The sequence below is a fragment of the Notamacropus eugenii genome, chromosome 1 (genome assembly GCF_028372415.1).
Source record: "Notamacropus eugenii isolate mMacEug1 chromosome 1, mMacEug1.pri_v2, whole genome shotgun sequence".
NCBI lineage: Eukaryota > Metazoa > Chordata > Mammalia > Diprotodontia > Macropodidae > Notamacropus > Notamacropus eugenii.
This window is the reverse complement of record NC_092872.1, coordinates 60,658,891-60,678,132: the sequence shown is the minus strand read 5'-3', so window position 1 is coordinate 60,678,132 and position 19,242 is coordinate 60,658,891. Positions and strand designations below refer to the sequence as shown.

The window sequence follows — 19,242 nt, the reverse complement described above, 5'->3', positions numbered from 1 at the left end:
CACTTTTCTCCTATGGTACCATTGGTTGGTTACTTCCTAAGCGTTCTTCTTGACCTTTGGGGTTATTATCCTGGTAAATGGTACATGTCGCTTCTGAAATCCATTCCAAGTCATCCTAAGTATAACGTATACTAAAACTAAAATTTGTTAGAGAATTTAGCAGGCTAAAGTTTTTGTTGATACTTTCTGTTTTTAACCATAATTGTTAACCCTTAAACACTCCCTGAGCTCATTGAAACCTCTTGAAAATCAAACAGTTACCACAATATGTACTGCTCCACACCTGTAATTCCCCTTCTCTGTACCAGATAAAGAGAGGTAGGTTTCATAGTTGAGGAGCACTTTCTCAGGCACAGAGGGCCCAAAATGATATCTGCCTGAAGGATTGAAAACCAGAAGTGAGTGTTTGGTAAGAAACATGAAGAGGGGAGAAAATCTTCCGCTAGAGCCAGGGTAGCAGACTTCTTAGGAGCGTCAGGTGTGGCATGAGTTTTCTGTTCTCTTTGCGTAGTTCAGCGATTTCCATATAGTAAGCACTTAATAAATGGTTTTTTCTTGCCTCATGGCATGAAGCTGGGATGAAGTCAGCTTTACAAAGGGATTCTTCTCCATTTCTGTGTCATGGACCCTTTGGCAGTCTGGTGAAGGCTCTGGCCCACTTCTCAGAGTCATGTTTTTGAGCAGCTGAAAGAAATGCTAGATTTCAGATAAAGACGTAATTTGTTTTCCAGTCCAATTTCATGGATTCCCTGAAAGTCCATGGATCCATGCTCTAAGTGAAAGATTGAGAACCCAAAAAGATATAGACAGGTTATAGTGAGGACTGAAACAAGCGAGATCAAATTAGTAGAAATGAGTTGGAAGACAATTTTGAAAGAACGGAAGGGGGAGGCACGAGTCTAGAGAGAAAGCAGTTCATTTGATTAAGATGTCAGGGTTCTATGATGTGGTCATGAAAAACCCTCACGTAATCGTAATTGTGTTAAGTGTAATGCTTAGGGCAGACTTCCTGATTGTCTGTGTTGTGTTCTGCCCTGGCCGGGCTGCATTTGGAGTTTTGAGTTCTGAATGTCACATTTTGGAAGAGATGCTGGCGAACTGGAGAGCGTGGAAAGAAGAATGAGGATGAGGACAGGGCTGTGCTGTGTAGGGGTCGTTACTCACTTCCCTTAGCATCTTCAGTGGCTCCTTATTGCATTAAGGATAAAACATAAACAGTTTAGCCTGGGACTTAAAGCCTTTCAGTATGGCTCCAGGCAACCTTTATACATTTACCTCCTGTTAGTATTCTGCCTCTCAGGCGAACCAGACTATTTGTTGTTCCCTAAATTGATCATTCCATATCCTGTCTCCATGCCTTTGCATGGTTTGTCTTCTGTGCTTGACTTCACTCCCTTTTTACATTTCTCCTTTCTGCCTGGAATTCACTATTTCTTCAAGGCACAGCTCCTGTTACCTCTACAGGAAACCTTTCCTGACCCTCTCAGTTGTTAGTATTTTCTTATTCATATTATCTTGTGTTTACTTACTTAGCTGTTTCCTTGTTTGTTTTTATCCTCCAGTAGAATATAGTCCCTTGAGGGTAGAGGCTGTTATTCCTTTCTGCTTGGTGTAATAAAATATTGAAAATATTATAGATTGGATTTATAATTTGACTAAGGACTGACCTCTGAGCTTTCTTCCAATTCTAAGATTCATATATCTTATTTCTAAAACTGTTCTGGGAAGCCCTAGTGGTTTCTGCATTATGTGAATAAAGGTTCTATAAGAAAATATCAGAATTAACAGTATTATTCCTCCTCAAATATTAACTGTTAAGAGTTATGTGCAGTGTTTTTAAGCATTAAACAAATTTAATATCCCCTATTTTGCTATGTTTTTCCAAATATCCCCTTTTGCAGGGTGTTTAGTTCTTCAAAACTAAATTAAGACCTGAGTTTATATCCTCCCACAGAAACCTCTTCCTTCTCCTTCTCTTCCTCCTTTTCTTCTTATATTTTTTATATTTTTAGTTATGTTTTCTTTTTCTATCACCACAGTATCCCATACATCCCGTCTCTCCTGGAGAGCCATTCCCTATGGCTAATAACATTTTTTTGGAGAAGAAAAAAGTCAGCGCAACTGATCATTGAATTAGAAAAGTTCATAAACATGTACAGTGGGTACCAGTTGTGGAACCTTCCATCTCCCCCCCTAGGAGCAGGTTGGGAGTGTCTTCTCATGTCTTCAATTGAGTCCCACTCGATCTTTGCAATTTTGTTACATTTTGCTGTTGATTTTTTGGTGTGGTGTTCTTTCCATTTACATTGTTGTCGTCACTGGAGTATTATTTTCTTGGCCCAGCTTACTTTACTCTCCATCAGTTCACATATGTCTTCCCCAGGCTTCTTTGTATTTGTCACACACATCATTTCTTACAGCATAGTGGTGTTCCATTACATGGAACCACAGTAAGTTTAGCCATTTCCCAGTTGATAAGCATCTGCTTTGTTTTCAGTCCTTAGTTATCACAAAAAGCGCTGCTATAAGTATTTTGGAGTACGTAGGGACTTTTTTCTTACCAGTAGCTTCCAGTAACCGAGTCTCTGGTTCAGAGGATGTGGATGTTTTACTCATTTCACTTTCATAATTCCAAACTGCCTGCCCTTCCACAGCCTGTTCAACATTCACTGTTACCATTTTGGGTCATTTTTGCCAATTTTCAGGATGTGAGGTAAAACCTCAGGGTTGTTTAAGTTTGCATTTCTCTTATTAGTAATTTGTGGCATTGTTTCAAGTGGTTGTGAATACTTTGCAGTTCTTCTTTTGAGAATTCTTTATTCATGTCTTTGGAACATTTACCTTTTGGGAAGGATCATATAATTTCAAACTGGAGGAATCTTAGAAATCACCTTTGTTTCACAGTTGTGAAAACTCAGGTCCCTGAGATGAAGTGACTTGGTCAAGGTCACTTAAATAGTAAGTAGCAGAGGCCAGATTTGACCTCTTCTGTTCCACAGACTTCCAGGATCATATATTTTCATAATAATGTACTTTGCACTCTTGGGGTGTTGTTCATCTAGACATTGATTTAAACTTATTTAACAGAGTCAAAAAAATCTGTGGTTATTTCCCTACTTCCTAGAATTTCCACTTCTTGTTATCCATTTTTATTCTGTGCTATTCCAAAGATCATTCTCTCTTAGTGTTTCAATAGGTTTGTGATCCCTTCTATGTTGGTAATCCCTTTTTTGGTGTAGATTGAAATGCATTCATGCCTTTCTATTCACATACATCAGAGGTCTACATAACATGCTGGGAATCTTCCTCTGAATCTTTTTACATTATGTAGTTATCAGTACAGACCTTTCCATGTATTTATCCCTTACAGTCCTTCACAATTGACTTACCTCATTTTGGTTCATGTATCTCTTTGATGTGTAATTTTGTTTTTTAGAGAAGCAGGTTAAAGTGGAGCAGCTCTAGTCTTCTGTGATCCACTATCATCATCCCTTCTATCTTGAAGCAGAGGTTTTATTCCTTTTTTGTTGGTTCTTTTGCTTTGTTTGGAGGTTAGGTTAAGTGACTTGCCCAGGGGCACACAGCTAGTGTCAAGTGTCTGAGGCCAGCTTTGACCTCAGGGCCTCCTGATCCCCAGGGCCTGTGCTGTATCCACTTTGCCACCTAGCTCTTCCAAGTTGTATTCCTTCTTTCATCGTCTTCCTTTCCTGTAAAGCTTTAAGGAAACCTTCCTTTTTATTGTCCTTTGTTTTCTTCATCAACCTCAATTCATTATGAACTTCAGCATTTCTGACACTGTCCTTATGGTACTGTGCTACACTTTTGTGTTTGTCTTCAGTCTTTCTTTGCATCGGTCTTTTGTATGTAAGCTTTTTTAAAGTTGAAGTTGGTCGGTAAGTTCCCTGTTCATCTTCACTCTTCTCTTTTGACTGCTTCAGTAAAATCACATAATGTGTCATTTTCATGTTGAGAGTTACTTTCTTGATTTATTGGCATAGAGCATTGAGTAATGTGTATACAAGTATAGTATAGCTAGCCAAATTCTGTTTGTTTTTTCCTTTCTCCTATTTAATTTTGGCTAGTGAACTTTAATTTTTTCTACAGGCAACATAATGCAGTAATGATAAAGACTGAGTAATAATCCTTTAGTAGCTTTTGTCTCATCATCTTTAGAGCTAATATTGTAGTTAGTTTTCTAATAGAGCTAAAGTGTTAAATTTGTTAGTCTCCCAGTTTTTATTAAAATTGAACATCTGAAATGCTGATGTTGACCTGAAAACTTGCTTAAAGAAAAGGCAACAGGCTAAATGCATACATTTTATGATTTAATTAATTAATTAATCAATTCCCTATTAAAGAAAACGGTAACATAATGCATTATAGAGCCAGATATATTCTGGTTGCCGATACAAAGAATTGGGCAGCCTTAAATATGTTTTAGGACAAAGAAGTGTTCTGTGTCCTTCAGATTTATGATCTCTATAAGTGACTAACTAGACCATTAGAAAGGAATTTCTTAATTGCATAGGTTGTAAATACAATAAGATAACAGAGTTTGACAAAGTTTCACATAGAAATTACGACCCAAGATGTCTGTGTTTTCTTTACCGTTAACATGCCGTAACATAGTATATGCCTACAAATATTAAGATATGGAAAATGTCCTGTTATTCAAGATAGTGTCTTAGGTTAAAGGTCTCTTAAGGAATGTTAAGTCAGCCCTGGCTGGCTTTGTTGACATAGGAAGAGGCATTCTCTGAGTTTGCTTCAGAGAGAACAAAGAGATTATTCCAAAATTTTATATTAAACATTATCACTGACGACTAAAGGAAGAGTTGTTAGGAGGCATGCAGGCAGTCTTATGATTTTCATAGGCTTCCCCGAATTGTTTGAATAATGTTTTTATTCCTTTTGATATAAGTATTAAGCAAACATTTTAATGTACTATTTGTTTTGTCATTTTTATAAAATAGGATCAGTAAACTGGGATAAATGCTAGTGCCGTAGTTGACTTTTTTAGGTGTTTATTTTTTAAAATAGTGCTATTGTGATCGTTCTCATAGTACTTTGCTTAAGGCTTTGTTAGTGATTCAGTGCCAGTATATGTGCACAGCTTTGCAAAGCCTTTTTTGAAACCTTAATTGAGTTTTTAGCACATTTTGCTCCCTTGGGAATGTGAAGGTCTGACATTTTTGTGAGTAGTTAACTTGATTCTATTTTTTAAAAAAATTCAACTCAAGCACTTGGATATTTTAAGACCTGTCTCTGGATTTTGATGTTGATGCAACCTTTAGAATAATAGTTGGAATGCATCTTAGATGTCATCTAGTACTAGTTTAACCATCCACTGAAGTGTAGGAGTCCCTTCTACAGTATCTCTGACAGTTTCCTAGTCTTTGCTTGAATAATTTTGAGTGATTAGGCCTGTTCCAAAGCTAGATCAATTCTAGTTGCTAGAAAGCTCTTCCACATCATAAAATCTAGCCCCTTCATTTTTTAGAATAAAATGCATTTGCTTTATTTCTTGTAATCAGATACTGCTAGCTATCATGACTTTAATTCATGCACCATTAAAAACAAAAGAAAAATACATTATCGTCCCTTCACTTTGCAGAAGAGATAATGATTTGCTCAGGGTCATACAGTGCTTTAATAGCATTCTTTCTGTTACTTCAGACTGTCTTATATTGATCTGAAACATGCTTCCTTTAAAATCCATTCATTCATCCATCATCCTTTTTTACTCAACAAATATTTTTTGAATGTCTAATATAACTCCTAACCCTTTGGTTCTGATTTCAGTCTCTGGAACTCCACAACTTAGGTCTATTACTAATACTTTTCCCATATTACAGCTCTTCGGATATTTGAAAACAGTATTGTTGTTTTCTCTTAATCTTTGTTTCAAGCTGAATATTACCAGATCATTCAGTGATTCCTATGTAATATTATTTAGAGATTCCCCCTCTCCCCAAAACTACCAACATCCTGGTTTTATGCATTTGGATATTTTATTTTTTCTTGTCTGGAAAAAGAGAAAAGGAAGAATCATTCTTCACCCCTAATTCTTTCTGATGAGATGTAGTCTCAGTGTGCAGTGAAGGGGCTAGACAGAATGATCTATGATGTTTCTTATAGAGAGAATTCCAAATTATATGATATCAAAGAGATTTCTAGAACCTTCTAATAGGATGAGGTACAGATTCATTGTAGGACCTGATTAAAGTATATTTGTACATATTCTTTAACACCTCAAGGATCTGGAATTTTGTCAGTAAGAGTTCCTTTGATTGATGCCATTTGGTAGCTCTCTACCTTGGTAGTTAGTCTTTTAGTTCTGTGGGTAAAAAATTAAGCACCTTATGGATACCTGGTAAGGAGTTGACCCTCATGTTAGCAAGATCCTTTAATGATAGGAATCTACTCCGTTCCTGGGCCTATTCTAAAAAGATCTGGACAGAGCTTATGTTCTGCTGACAGAGACTTCAAGAGCCCAGGATTGCCATCACACCATGATGTAGCATCTGAAAAGGACTGTAGTGGAAGACAGATGTGTTTATAAATGCCTAATCTAGTAAGTTTTTATACTTCACTGTGACATGGAGATCAATGTTGGTAGAGCCTATCAAGCTGGAAAAGATCTTCAGATTCTAGATCTAGAGTTGGAAGGGACTCCAGGGGTTATCTTACTCAACCTCTGATTTTATGAAACAGAAGGACTTGGGGAATTCACTGGCTTCTCCAAAGTCCTGCAGGCATTAAATGTTAAAGGCAGGATTTGAACCTAGGTCCTCTGATTCCACTGTACCAAGCTGCTTTGAGAATGGCCCTGGCAATGAGGACCAGTGTAGCTAAGTTCAGAGAGACTCATCAATAGAGTTGGTCCTAAAAAAAGTGGGGGGATTGGCCACTAAATTATTTTTTTTCATGCATAGCACTTCACATGACTCTCCTTCTTAAAATGTGGCACCCAGTATCAAACACAATGCCCTGGCTGTACTTGGACCAGCAGAATGTGCAATGGAACTGTTAGACCTGTTTTTTTGAATGCTTTGTTTCTATTTTAGCCCAAGAGTGTGTTAGTATGATGAAACTGTGAAAAAGCTATTTCTTTTAATCCAGAGGAATACAGAACTTCATTACTAATTTGTTCTATGAATATTGGATAGTTGTGCCTTCTGAAATGAAATATAGCTGCTGCTTAAATAGCCAAAATATGCCTGCAGTATGAGACAGAAGTTGGATCATGGCATGTAGCTTAGCCTGTAATTTTTTTTGCAGTCACTTAAATTGGAATATCCCTTGATTATTCTTATGTTAATCATTGCTCTGCTTGTTAAAAGCACTCTAGTATCTTTTAATGATTACAGATTATTTGATAATAGTTTTCAGCAAAATGTCTTTTTCCCCCAAGCCAAACCAAACTGAAGCAAATTCTTTTGGAGCTTTATTTTGATTGAAAAATTGGCATTTTAAAAATACCGAGGATTTAGTAGTTTTCTATATCACCTCTAAATAAAGATAACCTTGCTCATTCTTTACTGGTTAAGTGATAGCAATGTGGGAATTTAATTTTAACATTGACTTTGAGAATCTTTTAGTTTTAAACTGTAAGGGCTTTTCTGCAGGTTTACTAATGGACTGCTTATACTGATCATTTTAATTTGGGAGGTAAAACAGAAGCATTAGTTTTGTTGTTTGTGCAAGATAATGTATACTGTACTATGTTTTAGAGATGGAAAGATGAAATAAGACAAGAGCTTTCTAATAGGGAAGGAATAAGACACGTACAGGCAGGCGTGAGGCAAAATTTGATATGTGTAAAGGAGTGTTCAAAGCAAAGCACTTTGATCCTTTTCTCTTTACAGAAGGGAGGGAATGATGGGTGTGGAATATTTTATATACTTTAAAACACAATTAATATGTTGGTTGGCTTTGCTTTTTTTCTCTATTGTTTGAATCTTTGTTTACTGACTGGAAGGAGGACTATATTTAGAAATGTAGGTGATATATAATCAAAAGATGTCAATAAAAATAAGATAAAAAAAATCAAGAGTTAAGTGAAATTTGTACAAGAGCTTATTTGAAGTTGGGGGCATTGGTCAAAACTTTATGGAGGTGGCATGAGTTGGGTCGTGAAACAGGGTCTTGTAATTTTAACAGGCAGAGGTGAGAAGAGTCCCATTTCAAAAGCATGGGAGGGTTAGGAGTGGGGAGCTTGAGCAGAGGCAAGAGGGCTGGAAAGGGCAAGACTAGAATGAAGGACAGTCAGTAGTAGAGTTTGGCTGGAATGCAGACTGTGTGAAAAGGGTTAGTGTGATAAATTAAATTGGTTGGAAGCAGATTGTGAGAGTAGAGAGTCTGAAATGCCATGTTGGGAAATATATACTTTATTATGTGGCCAATGAGGAGCCTATGATCCTACAGTATAAGGTTTTTAAAGAGAGTGATACAGCCAGTGTGGTGCTACAGAAACACTGCTTGGGCAACAGGATGAAGTGTGGGTTAAGGCAAGGAGAGGGCAAGAGCAAGAGGACTGATTAGGAGGGTTTTGGAGTAGTCTAGGGTGATGGGAGTCTGAATGAAGATAGCCACAGTGTGAATGAGAGTGGGGCACTGGATACCAGGGCAACTGTAGAGATGGTCTTGATAGCACCTGGCAGCTGTTGGATGATGATAATTCTTTACCTTTATTTAGGACTTAAGGTTTATCAGACATTTTATATTTCTTATCTCATTGATCCTTACAGTAGTCCTATGAGAGAAGTCCAGTAGATATTACTATCTGCATTTTACAAATGAGGTGGCAGAAGCCCAGACAGGTTAAGTAACTTCATGTAGTAGAGACTCAAACCCATTTTTTTTTTCCTGATTCCAAGTCCAGTACTCTTTCTACTATACTATGATGTAATGTTGGCATTTATGTTGCCTTGGATTGTAGAATTTGTGAAAGCAAAGAGTCAAAGATGATTCCACCTTTTCAAGCCTGGCTGACTTGAAAGATACACTGATGCCTTCCATGAGGGGCTAGGGAAGCTAAAAAGAAGGGCTTAGGAGAAAGGGAACAGGGAAGGCAAGTAGACTTCTGAAGTACTGAGTTTAATAAGGTCCGGTGGGACATAGAGGTGGAGGTTTTTATTTTTTTTATTTTTGGGGGGGTTTGCAATTGAGAAGTTTATTTAAACAGATCAAAGAAAACAGGTGCCTCCTTGTCTCTGCACTTAGAAGAAGGTGTTGGGCCTCTTGGTAGTAAAACGTGGTTTGTGCTGGCAAGGCAGAACTCTGTGGGGCAGAGGGAACTTGATTTTGGAGTCGTGAAACTGCTTAACTGTGGAACGGTGGCACTTGCTGGCAGGAATTTCTTCCACTTTCATGATCTGGATGGAATGGGCCTGGGCATGGTGACGGGCTCCCATATCTCGGTAGCACTGAGTGACGGCACCAGCAGTGGTCAGGTCCCACTCCTGGAATCATAGCGCAGCCAGATGCCAAAATTTTTCACCCTAAGAGGGGACTTTTCAAAGACCTGTCCGCAGTATACAATTTCTACAGAAGACTTCATCTTTTTCAGCTGGGGAAACGAAGTACCAGAACCAGGACTTTGCCACAACATGATTAGGAACAAAGAATAGGCCGGCAGCGGCCAACTATCTTATACTCTCTCAGGGTGTCTGAGGCCTTCATGGTACTGCCGCCCCACTCCCTGCCAACCCACAAAAACAAGGTGGAGGTTTTTAGCAGGCAGCTGAGAACACAGGAAAGGTTAGAGCTGGAGATAGAAGTGGTCACTTACACTGAAGTTATGTGAGAGACTACGTAGTGCTCACCACGGGAAAGAATATATGTAGGAAAAGAGTATCAAGAACGTTGCCTTTGGAGAGGGGGGACTGATACTTAAGGGGTGTAAAGATGATTAGGCCAAGCAAAGAAGGCAGAAAAGAGAAGCAGGAAAACCACGAGAGTGTGGCATATCCAGAAAGAAGGCCGGTCAGCAGTGCAAATTCTGAAGAGAGGTCAAGAAGGATGGGAGGTTTTAAAAAAAAAGGCCTTTGAGTTTGGTGACAACCAAGTAATTGCTGAGCTTGGAGAGAACAATTTTATTATAGTTTAGGAGAGTCTACATTACAAAGGGCTGCAGAATGAGCAGGTGATTAGGTTTTCCAAAATCTGATCTCTCACCTCAGGTTTCTCCTTTGCTGCTGGTGCTGTTTCTTATACTTGAAATGTTGTTCATTTCCTTCTTCTCAGAATCCCTGCTCATCCTTTAAAGGCCAGTTCAGGATGCACAGATTTAGAGTATCCACCCGAAGTGTTTGCACAGGTAGAGCATTCGGAGCTTGTATAGGTCTGATCAGCCACAGTCGGATACATTGTAACTTGACTCTAGCATAGTGATGTCATTTTAGTCCTCTGGGGAATGATGAGCAACAGCCAACCACCTCATCCTTTAAAGGGCAGTTCCAGTCCTAACTCATCCATGAAACCCCTGGGTCTCTTTTCCCAGCTCTCCTTTATGATGAACTTCCTTTTATAACCTTTTATAACCACCCACAGCTCTTAGTTTTGTTGTGTCATAGCAGTCTGTGTGTGTGTGTGTGTGTGTGTGTGTGTGTGTGTGACCTATCTCTTTACTAGTCTGTGAGCTCCATGAGGAGAGGGATGATGTCTTATTTCCTTAGTGCCCTGCTTATGGTATGCATTTAATATTAAATGTTTGTTGAAATGGAGATTTCCACAAGTTTAATCTATAAAAGGGAAGCAAGAGAGAGGATGATAGTTTGAGAAGGGAAGTAGGAAGTTTATGAGAAGATGGTTTTAGGAGAGGTTGGGGCTGGAGATATAAATTGGAGATGTATAGATTGCTTCCTTATTGAAACCATGGGAATGGCTGAAATCACTAAGGGAGAGAGGAGAAACAAGGACTTATTTGAACATGTTTGTAGACCAAGGGAAAAGAGCCAAAAGGGAGAAGTAGAAGAAGCTTGAGAAATGGGAAATGATTAATAGAACAGAGCCCTGAAGGGTATGAAAAGGCATGAGATAAAGGGCACAGGTAGAGGTATTAGCTTTGGTGTGGAAAAGTAGGACCTCTTTTCCAGAAACCGGAAGAAAGGACAGCTCATGGTCTAGAGTCAAGAAGGAAAGGCATCAGAGAAGCTCCTTTCTGTTAGGTGGCTTTTCTCTTTAAAATAAGAGGTGATATCCTCTAAAGGCAGTAAGTAGTTTGGAGAATTAAGAGGATAATAGAAAAAGAAGCAAGAAATCAAAAAATAGGATTGCATTTTAATAGTGAATGCTTGGTTGAGTTTGACTTGCAGGAATTTGCAGTAGAGCCAGTGAGTGTGGTTTTGTGATAGCTTCAGCAGATGGTGAGAGTTACCCAGGATGAGAAATGACCAGGAAGGCCCGTGGAACTGAATTGTTCATGCTACCAGCAGTGAGCTTATATTGCTAAAGTAGAAAGAATCTATCCTGTCATATATTTAGTCTGAAATACTTCCATCGGTATCATTATATTAGTTATTGAAAATATGCTGTGTAATCTGCATCAGGTAGTATTTCCTATAAAAGATCTCTGTACACCTCCCTTACCTTGTCTGACCTTTGCATTCAATACCTTCCACCATCTGATGCAGTCTGTTCTCTTCCATTACTCCCGCTACACTGGCCAGATTGATATATTATGGAATTATGCCTTTGTCTTAACCCACCTTCCTCGCCCCATATTTTCAAATAACTCTTATTTTCCTGACTCCTCCTCCACTTTTTATTATTAGTTATCCGTGTGTGTGTGTACACACACACACACACGCATATATGTGCTTAGTGTCCTTAATTAAACCTTTGAGGGTAAGGATCATATATAATCTACTTTTGAAATATCTCCCATAGCCCTAGCATATTACCTTCTATAATAATAATAATAGTAATAGCTAGCATTTATTTAGTGCATATTATGTGCCAGGCACTGTGCTAAGTGCTTTACAGGTGGGGAAACTGAGGTAAACAGAATTTAAGTGACTTTCCCAGGGTCACACAACTATCAAATATCTGAGACCACATTTGAATTCAAGTCTTCCTTACTCCAAACATGGTATTCTATCCACTGCACCACTAATGTATCCCTTGGATGTCATAGACACTCAAATACTTGTTGATCTTTATTGCTAATTGAATGTGTCATCATAAAGGAAGTCTTTTGAGAACCCTAGGGGAATATGTAGCAAAAAATCTTTCATTGCCTTTTACAGTAAAAGTTACAGAATTGTTTTGAGCCATTTTAGTGCGTCCTTTCGTATGTTTGAGCTGTGAAGAATCAAAAACAAATTTCTCATTACAGTAACAAGAAAAAGTCAGCTAATTCTGATATACAGGCTTTGGGTTTTTTTTTTTGCTATGGACTATGAACTGAGAGTCAAGAATAAATTTTGTTCTGTATACATTTCCAGGGAGACTCAAGCTAGCATATGGATTTAAGATTAGTAGATAGAGAGATACTTGTCATATGTTTATATGTTAAAGAGTTTTCTTTACATCTTTGAATTTGTTCCCATGTGATTATGAGTGGTAAATTTTAAACAACTGTTAAGAATAAATCAAAGAAATGTATTTTCATAGTTTTAAGAGTTTGTGTTCTTTTAGGTTATTTACCAAACATTTATTAAGTTACTTTCTGCAGGGTAAAACACAAAGGTAAGATACTAATTTGTGGATAAAATATAAACAATGACCAAGACTTGGTTCCTTCCTCTAAGGAGCCTTCTGAAATTATACACATGTCACAATTAAAATGTATATTTTGAAATTTTTGCAAGAAACAGATAAATCTGTTTCTTCATTTTCAAAGCACATTCATAAATAAAATGTATTTCTTTTAGTACAAGAAGTTTGGAATACAGATGTATGAGTGTGTGTATGTGTGTGTAAGATAGTTGTTGCATAGGCCAGGACAGTATTGGTTAGGTCTGCAAATTCCATCCTGTTTTCAAGAATACATTCCTAACTGTTATATTATGACGCCAGTCTCCTCTTCCACATCTCGTGTTCTTAATCACAAGGCTAGTTTATAATGGATTTTTTGCTTTAATCCTGAACCACACCGTGAAATCCTTTTGGAAGGATGAAAATAATAATCTAGATTAAGAGGGAAGCTGTGAACAAATAAAGCCATTTCATACATCAGCTTCCTTGAACCCAGATAATGTCATTCCCACAGATGTTTAAAGCTTCTCCTGGAGCTCTGTTTAGTTTGCCTTGTTTTCTGGTAGTTGAAATATGTGGAAGAAGTCCATAAATGCAGCTCTGGGGTAGAGATTGTGATGATCTCAAATAACCATGGGATAAAAGAGGGTAGGGAACATTTTGAAGCAAAATAGAGCAAATAAGACTACTTTTGTTTTAAAAAATTAAATTATTTTTAACATATACACACATATATGTAGTTTCATGGTTTTTATCAGGAGAAGAATTCTAACATAGGCAATTTCTTATGCAACCGTGGTTCACATTGGAGGGTACCTGTACTACCATAGAAGACTCTTGGGAAAGATATACATTTAGGAGATTGAAAGACTTTTAAAATTTTTAAAAATATATATCTTTTGACAAATGTTTCACTACTTTAGAAAAAGAGTTGCATTTTATACCTTTTTCTGTTTGCAGATGGACATGTCTTGGATTCAAGTCGATTTGCCATCGTGGGAGCAGATCTCAGAGACTTACACAACATGGAAGAAAAACTAAAGAAATGTAACATGAATGCACAGTGAGACTTTTTTCTTTAACCTCATTTGTGTTTTGTGGAGTTAGACTAAGAGCAGTAAAACTGGGAGCAGAAGTGCAGCATGATTATTGTGTCATGTTTTTAGTATTTTAGTGACCACTGTCACTGTTTTTAAGTGGAAGAATTTGAAACTTTAAGAATTAAAGAAATGACTTGAATTCAGAATATAGCACCTTCTTCAATATAGCCAACACTTTATCCTTCCAGTTAGTAATACTTGTTGGTTATTTTTATTTTCATTAGCCTGCCTTTTTTACTTTGATCAGATTACATCCACCTGAAACTTTCTTACATTGCTTCTAATGATGTTGCAGCTGTGTTTTTAATACTTTATCTCAATCATACAGCTTTAGAGCTTTAAGAGAAAATGGAGCATACATAGAATTGTAGAGTCTTAGAGTTGGAAGGGACTTAGTTCATCTAGCCCAGTCAATTTATCAGAAGTTTATTTAAACACCTGTTGCATGCCAAGAAAGAAGCAGTGTAGTATAAGTGGTTAGAAAGCCAGCCTAGCAGTCAGGAAGATCTGTAGCATATCTCTGATGCACACTGTTGTGTCCTCCTTGGGAGTACCTTTAACCAATAAGAGTATCAGTCCTGACCAAATACATGCAAAGCACTATGGTAGGCACTAGGAATTCAAAGACAGAAATGAAACACATTTCCTCGTTCTGAGGAATCCCACTGACACTCTTAAAACCCATTTGAAATGCCTACTTCTCTGTGAAACTTTGATCAAGGACAGAAATGAAACACTTGCTTCCCTCAGAATATACATGCTTCTGAAGGATATATCAGATTCATAGATAAATTTAGGAAGGGAGAGAATATTACTGTTGGGGGAGCATTAGGAAAGACTTCTTAGTGGAGATGGCACTTGAGCTGAACTGTGAAGGAAAATAAGACACGCTGTGCAAAGTTATGGATATGGGATGAGGAACGCTAAATTCCAGGAACAGGTAGTAAGCATGCTTGTCTGAAATGTATGTGCTAAAATAAATGAATCAGCAAATATTTATTAAGTGCTGTATGTATAAGACACTGTGCCAAGTGCTGGGAATATAAAGACAAAAATAAAACCATCCCTGTTCCCCAGCCCCCAGTACGGTTACATTACCTATGTTAGGGAGGCAACAGATAAATAAAATCAGTAGTAAGTAATATAAAGGGGAAGATGCATAAGTTGAGGGGGATCAGGAAGAGGCCTTAAGCAGAGGAAGGTAGTGCTTGAACCTTTAAGGAATCTGGGGACTCTTAAGAATTAGAGGTGAGGGAGGTGTTGCATTCCAGGGATGGGGAACAGCCAAGGCAAAGGGCTTCAGGAGATGACAGTTTATGTGTGAGGAACAAGAAGAAAGCCAGTTTTGCTGGATTGTAGAGTGCATGAAGGGGAATAATGTGTTATAAGCCTGGAAAGAGGTTAGGACTGAGTTGGGATAGGCATTAGGTGCCAAATAGAGAAATTTGACATGTAAATACCTCAGCTTCTCATTATCTTCCTCCATATCCAGTCTGTTGCAGAGGCTGTTGATTTCTCATTTGTAACATATTTCAAATGTGACCCCTTCTCTTCTCATATCACTACCACCGTGGACCAAGCCCTCATCACCTCATGCCTGAACAGCCTTGTGGTCTACCTCCCACTCCAGTGGGAGTCTTCTCACTCCAGTCTGTCCTCTGTTCAGCCACTAAAGTTCAGATCTGATCATGTCACCACCACCCATCCCACCATGCAGTAAATTCCATTGGCTCCCTATTATTTCCAGAATGAAATTCAAAGTTTTCTGTTTGAATCCCTTTATAACCAAGCCCCCTCCCTACCCCCACATAGTTTCCAGTCTTCTTACACCTTATACCTTTCTGTGTACTCCTCATTCCAATGACATTTCTTGGCATTCCAACAAGGGATTCCATCTATGGGCTTCCAGGCATTTTCTCTGGCTGTCCCAAAATGCTCTCTCTCCTCATCTTCACCTCATGATTACCTTGGCATCCTTTAAGTTTCAGCTAAAAATCTCATCTTCTATGGGAAGGCATTCCTAATTCCTCTTAATTCTAATGCTTTTCCTTTATTAATCATTTTCCATTTATCTTCCTTATAATTTGTTTATGTGTCATTGTTTGCATATTGTCTCTTCCATTAGAAGAGGGCAGGGACTGTCTTGCCTTTCTTTGTACCCCTAATGCTTATTGAATGACTGAATTGATAATTGATTCTGAGAGGCTGCTTAGAATGGTGAAGTGTTGGACATGGAGTCAGGAAGATCAGAGTTCAAATTCTGTCTTAGACACTAGCTGTGTGACCCTGAGCTAGTCACTTAACCTCTCCATTCTTCATTTTTCTCATCTGTAAATGACTTGACACACACACGCATACCTACATACATATCTACATGCATACATACATACATATGTAATATACATGGTCCCTTCTAGCTCTAAATCTATGATCTATAATTACTAGTCACTGGAGTTTGTGTAGTAGAGGTTTGACCCAGTCAGACCTATGCAGTTGGCTAGAGAATGAATTGGAAAAGGGAGAGACTGGAGGCAGGGAGAAGGGTTAGAGAATAGAAGTAGGTTATTGTAAGATTAAGGAGTGCTTTAAATGCTAAGCAAAGGAAGCATTTTGTTTTAGAAGCATTAGAGACCCACTGAAGGGTTTGGGGCAAGTCAGTGAAATGTTTGTGATCATGTGATGATTATTTTGGAAGTAGTATGGAGTATGGGTTAAATTAGAACTAGAATTAAGACTAGAAGTAAGGAGATCAATTAGAGGGCTTTTGTAGAAATCTAGGGGAGAAGTGATGACAACCTGAGCCAGGGTCATGGCCATGTGAGTGGAGAGAAGGGACCAGTATAAGAGTTGTGAAAGACTAGAAAACTGATGGAGGTTCAGGGAAGAATGAAGAATGACCTTAAAACTAGAGGGATGGTGGGGGCTCTCAGCAGGAACAGTGAAATTTGGAGGGTAGATAGATTTGGCAGAGGGAGGGAGGAGCAGAGAAGATCTGTTTTGGAATTGTTGAGTTTGAGATGCCAAGAGGATGCCAGATGGAAGTACTAGCAGACAATTGATAATGTGGGGCTGGAGTTATGGAAAGAGATTGGTTCTGGATAGATAGGTTTGGGATTTATCTACAGTCAACCAGGCTTGCGATAAGCATTTTTGAAGTACTTATTTTGATAAAAAGAAAGACAAAATTGAGATCCTTGTTTGTTGCATAAAAATGGTGAAAGAAGAGAGTTTGAATCTCAGGAAATTCCCATGCCTATACTGTGAGAGATGTATAACAATTAAGTATAGGAGATATGATAGGTAGTAGAATCTGTTGAACATAGGGTGCTCAAAAGACATGAGAGAATTTCTCTAGGAGGAGGCAGTGGTTAAAGGTGTCAAAACTTGCTGGGCTGAGAAAAGACCTTCAGGTTTAATTAAAAAGATGATTTGTATTCTCTGAGAAATTTGAGTCAAGTTATGGGATCAGAGGCCATATTGCAAGCAATTGAAAGATGAATTGGAAGTGACAAAGAGGGAGCAGTGAGTGAAGAAAAATGAGTGAAAAGGGTGGGGAAGAGAGGTGAAAGGGAAGAAAGTCTGAGGGAATCATAGTATCAAAATAAGACTTTTTAAGATGGGGGAAACCTAGGAATATTTGTAGGCAGATACTAATAGGTAAGGAAAGACTGAAGATGAAAAAGACAAAAGTTATTGAAGGAACAAATTCCTAGAGCTTGGAAAAGAGAAGTTCAAAGACACAGGAGAGAAGAGGGAGTGCATGGTTGACTTTTTCTCAGTAAAGTTACAAGCTGGACTGATCTGAGGGATTTGAGGACAGAATAGCATGGGGGATTTGGGGAAAGAGAAAATGCAAGATTTGTGATGGTTGTTCATGGAAGAACAAAAGGTTTGCCTTGTTAACACGAAGGTTCTATCTGAAATTATTCTTAAATAGCTCTGTAATTTCATTAATGCAGATTAATCCATCCAGCCCTTTTCATTTTGTATAATTGTTATCTGTATTTTTCCATAACTTCTGAACAAAGGATAACTAGACCCAACTGGCACAGTTGATTGGAGAACTGAATTCAAATGTGGCCTCAAATACTCACTGTGTAACTCTGACCAGGTCATTTCACATCTGTTTGTCTCAGAGTCAAATGGGAATAATAATAGCACCTGCCTCACAGGACTGTTTTCAGGCTCAAATAAAAGAATATTTGTAAAAAACTTAGTGTGGTGCCTGGCAAATAGTAGATGCTGTATAAATGCCATCATCATCATCATCATCATCATCATCATCATCATTATGTTCTGGAGGCCTTCCTCTAGGTCTTTTTACATTTTATGGGTACAAGTCCTAGAGCATTTGCCTTTTATTCTTAACACATGCCTTGACCCACCTCCTATTTGGATCATACATTTCTTGTATGATAATCTTTTTCATCAGTGATTGTGTGTAGATTATCATTGGAAATACAGTATAGTCTGTGTGACCACCTTGCATCTCTCTCTCTTGCCCATAGAGTCACCTGATACTTGAATTCTTTAAAAAAAAATTAAAACTCTCCCTTGAACAAGGAAGCTTTGTTAAACAAACCAAAACCCTATCAGTGTCTTAACAATGTTTATTCAGTTCTAGGCCATCTCCTCTGCCAAGAGGCGGGGAGTTGTTTTCCTCTCAGTCTTCTGAAGTCAAGCTTGGTCACTGCATTGGTCACAGTCAGAGTTGTGATGTCTTTCAGGGCTGTTTTCCCTTAAGCTATTGTGGCTGTTCTTTAAATTGTTCACTGCTTACTTGAATTCTGTGCTGGTTTATTCGTATCTTCCAAGTTTCTCTGGATTATTAATATTTGTTTCTTTTAGTTCATTAATATTCTATTGCATTTAATCAGTTAATAATTATTAAGCATCTGCTGTGTGCCAGGCACTATGTACTCTGAATATATCAATTCAGTGCCTCAAAACAGTTTTTACTTTCAGAAAGCTTGCTTCAGCATTGAAGATAGCAAGTAGATATTTAAGTAGTTACAAAATGAGTAAAGAGACTAAATACAGTGTAATTAAGTACAAGATAATTTGAGAAGAGGGGAAGCTAGGTGGCACAGTGGATAAAATACCAGGCCTGGAGTCAGGAAGACCTGAGTTCAAATGTGGCCTCAGATACTTACTAGCTATGTGACCCTGAGCAAGTCATTTAACCAATTTGTCACAGTTTCCTCCTTTGTAAAATGAGCTAGAGAGGAAGCAGCAGACTACTCCAGCATCTTTGCCAAGAAAGCCCCAAAAGAGTCGGACATGACTAAAAATGACTAAACAATGACACACAACTCTAAATCCAAAACTCAGAAAATTCTGCTTTAGGCAGCTAGATGGAATAATGAATAGAGCAATGGACTTGGAATCAGGAAGTACCAAGGTAAAATCCAGCATCAGACCCTTACCAACTGTCTGACCC

The 19,242-nt window shown here is 38.1% G+C and overlaps 1 protein-coding gene across 2 annotated transcripts in view; it reads left to right on the top strand.

Annotated features, from left to right (window-relative positions):
- Positions 1–19,242, top strand: part of LCMT1 (leucine carboxyl methyltransferase 1) — an 85,813-nt gene that overhangs the window by 31,312 nt on the left and 35,259 nt on the right. For both annotated transcript variants that reach the window (XR_011965919.1, XM_072603887.1), the window contains exon 6: positions 13,663–13,765. Coding sequence is in view for 1 of the 2 variants with exons in the window: in XM_072603887.1 (XP_072459988.1) it covers positions 13,663–13,765 (103 nt within the window). In the remaining variant the exon portion in view is untranslated. The remainder of the gene's footprint in view (positions 1–13,662; positions 13,766–19,242) is intronic.